The sequence below is a fragment of the Sphaeroforma arctica genome (genome assembly GCF_001186125.1).
Source record: "Sphaeroforma arctica JP610 unplaced genomic scaffold supercont1.1317, whole genome shotgun sequence".
Classification (NCBI taxonomy): Eukaryota; class Ichthyosporea; order Ichthyophonida; genus Sphaeroforma; species Sphaeroforma arctica.
This window is the reverse complement of record NW_014039241.1, coordinates 13121-17368: the sequence shown is the minus strand read 5'-3', so window position 1 is coordinate 17368 and position 4248 is coordinate 13121. Positions and strand designations below refer to the sequence as shown.

Genomic DNA, 4248 nt, shown 5'->3' with positions numbered 1-4248 from the left:
GCATCTTTTAACTGCGCATCACCTTTTTGAGACCTCGGAGAAAGAAAAAAAAAGTCAAACGATCTGTTTCTAGGACACAGAAAAGAATTCCCAGCGGGGGGCTCGAACCCCCGACCTTTCGATGAACTTTTGATTTAAAAGTCAAACGCTCTACCAACTGAGCTAGCCGGGATGAATACAGTTTCTCTGTTTAGTATCAGATACCACCTGTATAAAATGATAATCGTTTGATGAAAAGATGTATTTTATTTGAAAATTTCCTAAGGATAGGGTCCATAAAAGCGTGGATTCAGCGGTGAATTGGCGGTCGGAGGATGGGCAGACCCTTGGTCAAAATTTGCTGTAAGTCGAAGGTGGATAATGGGAATAAATAACGACCAATTATAGCTCTCCGATATGCTGCACGATATAGTCGGAGACCGAGACCAAAGGTTAATAAATCGCTATATGACCCAAATAGATTCAGAGGTTGAAGTAGCATTAAGGCATTCTCTTTGACATAAGCTCCTCTTCTGCTACTGGTCCACCTGTGAAAATATCACTACTTCGTTGCATGCTGAAAATTTCCTAATGATAGGGTCGATGAAAGCGTAGATTCAGCGGTGAACTGGCGGCCAGAGGATAGGCAAACTCTTAAATTTGCCATCAGTCGAAGGTGGCGAGGCCAGGCATGTACTCAATCAGCCACGTCAGCAGAATATATATGCCCAACTACAGTGATGATGGGTATAAATAACGACCAATTATAGCTCTCCGATATATGGCATGATATAGTCGGAGACCGAGACCAAAGGTTGATAAATCGCTATATGACATACAAATAGATGTACTCAGAAATTGAAGTAGCATTATAGCATTTTCTTTGACATATGCTTCTCTTCTGCTATTGGTCGGTTCGTGTATTGACGTACAGTAAATATGCGGGGGGGGGGGGGAATCTTTGCGTTCACTCTTATTGATAATTTTTGGATCGGGTGGTGCATGGTACATGATGAACGCGATATACGCACAAAATGTGGGTTTCAAAGCAAATTTAAGTAGACACATATAAGAGATAATTCACAAATGCCGATTTGATTGTGTACGAATGGGAGTAGATAGAAAAATATGATCATTGGAAACAATAGGCCACCTCTAAAGTACGTGTGTACTCGGCTATCAAAATTCCTAGTATGTGAGAAGAGCACTCAGTGTTTCATTATGATTTATTTTAATCACTTGTAAGACTCGACTCATAATTGAGTATTTCAGGCAGAGTGGCCTGAAATGGTATCTTCATACTCTGCGCTTTTGACCTTGACATTAGTACTTAACCTTTTATTGCCGAGACATGTACTCAACATATTATCATCGTAGGACAGGGCTTCACTTTTGTACTCTTAAGATGTATTGAGAGAATAGCTCTTGTGCGGACTTGCTTCAATTGAACACTGACAATGACTATATAAAATATATAAAACTACCGCTGTACAAGCTATACGGGACGAGCGTCATCGCTATTGGGCCCACCACTAAGCTAAATAGCTACCGCGACTATTGTGTATATAATATCGTCAAAGCCTGCCCACGTGGTCGAGCTAATCGTAAAACCAAAGCGGACCAACTGCCGATTCATGGGTTGAATGAGCGGAGGTAGTCAAATCCTTGACCTACAGTTAGAGGTGACTCATCGCCGATATGCGCGTTATTAACAGTTAACGCTCAAACTTTTGTGCATTCTATGCATTCAAATTAGGAGAGGTTTTTCTTCTTCAGTGATATATATACGCATGCGCTGCGTGTAGCTAAAAAAGATATACCAATACAATACAATACATATTTTTTTCAGACGACCATCGTTTTATTCATGTGGTATTGAAATATACACTGAGTATCAACCTTCATCCCGGCTAGCTCAGTTGGTAGAGCGTTTGACTTTTAAATCGGAAGTTCATCGAAAGGTCGGGGGTTCGAGCCCCCCGCTGGGAATACTTTTTGATGTCGTTAAAAAAAAAGGTGAAATATAGGGTATAGGGTCTTTTAGTTTGAAGGTCTCGGGGATAATATTATTTAAATTTCAATTTGGATAAGTTTTTATGTCTACAACTCTAAATACACATCAGGCTTCATATTTATGCGTTGGAGAGGCAGTCTCCTCTGTGCTGATTTAAAAAAAAAGAATAATTAGTTTTACTTTTTAGTTCAGAGTTTTTTTTGTTGTTGGTTCACAGTTCCCCCTTTCTTTCATGACCCTCGGCGATCTGATAGTAAATGCTGGATTTGTACTCCTTACTTCCTTGTCTCGTAGATGTCCCCGTCAATAATATGCAAGTAAACAATTTTTCAAAGCATAGCTATCTATTTCCAAACGCTATGTCAAAGACAAAGAAGAAAAAAAAGTATTCTATCCCTGTTCTGACAACTTTTCTAGTAGAATGGTAGTTTTTTTACTGTATAGTGGAAGGAACATGATTTTAAGAAGGAAGTAAGTACATAACATTCATCCTTAAAAAAAAACAGTACGCATAAGGCTAAAAGTATAAATTCCCTGACCGTATTTTTTTTGCCCTGATACCCCACAAATCCTTGCCAAATCCGAATAGCCCTGATTCCAAAACATATAGGCGAAAACTCTGTAGTATCCTTTATTGATCCATGGCTCGGCTCCGGAGTCGAAGTAAACGATTCAAGTAGTCTTAAAATTCCTCCTCTATCATTTCTTTATCCTTTGTGCTAGATTCTGAGGATTCTAAGCCACTACACTACCGTATTCATACCTTTTAATGTAGCGGTCTAAAAATGTAAATCTAAGCATAAAATGACTACAGATTATCTACTATCTAGAGCTCCAAACCTTTTCGCGAATCCTCTTTAATCCTAAGTTTCGTTGCTTCGCAAGGATCATGTGGTGATGACTCGTCAAATTCATGTGGCCACGGTTCTCGGCAATGCGTCCGGAATATACAGAATTGTCCCAGATGCAAAACATCTCAAAAAAATCACCTAAACCCGACAAAAAAAAAGTATATCTAGTAAGTACCTCAGTTATTATATTCGACCGGCGATGTTGGGCATTCATTTTGAGAAGAAATGCAGCTGTCCACTGTGGGATTGAAAATGGAAAATATAAGGATGTTCATACTATCACTGTACCTATAATGTTTCCGCACAACCAATATTATTCCCTGGTCTGCTCGTAGTTCCGATTGAAATTTGGTTGTATTTATTGGCTTTACATGATACTCTATAGTAGGACACCTAAGCATAGTAATTGAGACTAGTCTTCTTCTTTGACTGTACTTCCTGGATACCATCCTGATAGTCCTCGTGAGCCAACTCAGTCGACTCGTTTCGTAGAGCGATCATACCGGCCTGCAATACATGATCAAATAAATGGACAACAGTAAGCATTCGATCATAACTCAAAAGTGAGCAGGTATACACATTTTGTGTATATCAGCACGAATATGCATGTGAGAAGTGAGACTCATACACAAGCCATGTAGATTCTTCCTACACATCGCGAGGTGAACTTACTTTATACTGTGACGCAAACAGATAAGAATATACCGTACAATGATTTTCTTCTGTTATTCATAAGATTTGAATCATAACACTATGTGCAGACATCTAAACGCGGTGTCGAAAAGCCGAACAAACTGAAAGTCTTACGACCAAGAACCACACAATTGACAAGATTAATCACAGGAGATCATCGCAATGTACCAAGCACGTGTGGACGAATACACAGGCTAGTGTGCACTAGCCACCGGACATAATGTGGTCAGCGAGACCCGAGACTCACCTCAACACACACAGCCTTGAGCTGGGCACCGTTGAAGTCTTCGGTACATCTCGCCAGTTCATCGAAGTTCACATCAGGTGATATATTCATCTGTACGGGCCAGGGAAAGCAGTCGGGGCATATCCGCAGTGAGTGAGCACGGTGGAGTACGAATATCGATGGCGACTTGAGCGAGAGAGGTGATATTGCCACAACAACGGCCATCAAGGCCAAAGGTAGGGTCGTACACAAACTCTTCGTCATGGTAGACAAGACACACACAAAAGACTACAAGAACAGATGCCGTGCGCGGCCACTTCATCGTCACTAACAAGTAGCTCTACTCACACGGGCATGTCCGGCCGAAGCAGGGCCGGTGTGTATGTATGTATGTATGTATATGTATGTATGTATGTATGTATGTATGTATGTATGTATGTATGTATGTATGTATGTATGTATGTATGTATGTATGTATGTATGTA

The 4248-nt window shown here is 40.3% G+C and overlaps 1 protein-coding gene and 2 non-coding genes across 3 annotated transcripts in view; 1 reads left to right on the top strand and 2 right to left on the bottom strand.

Moving 5' to 3' along the window:
• Positions 1 to 87: 87 nt before the first annotated feature.
• Positions 88 to 172, bottom strand: SARC_30227. The gene has a single exon. It is a non-coding gene; the product is annotated as a tRNA-Lys (tRNA).
• Positions 173 to 1883: 1711 nt separating this feature from the next.
• SARC_30226 lies at positions 1884 to 1968 on the top strand. Its single transcript has one exon. It is a non-coding gene; the product is annotated as a tRNA-Lys (tRNA).
• A 1211-nt stretch (positions 1969 to 3179) lies between these two features.
• SARC_10601 (26S protease regulatory subunit 6A) overlaps positions 3180 to 4248 on the bottom strand; it is a 9195-nt gene continuing 8126 nt past the window's right edge. The window contains exons 9-10 of the mRNA XM_014295352.1: positions 3785 to 3874; positions 3180 to 3351 (exon numbers count right to left, since the gene is read on the bottom strand). Coding sequence (XP_014150827.1) covers positions 3238 to 3351; positions 3785 to 3874 — 204 coding nt within the window. The 3' untranslated portion in view covers positions 3180 to 3237. The remainder of the gene's footprint in view (positions 3352 to 3784; positions 3875 to 4248) is intronic.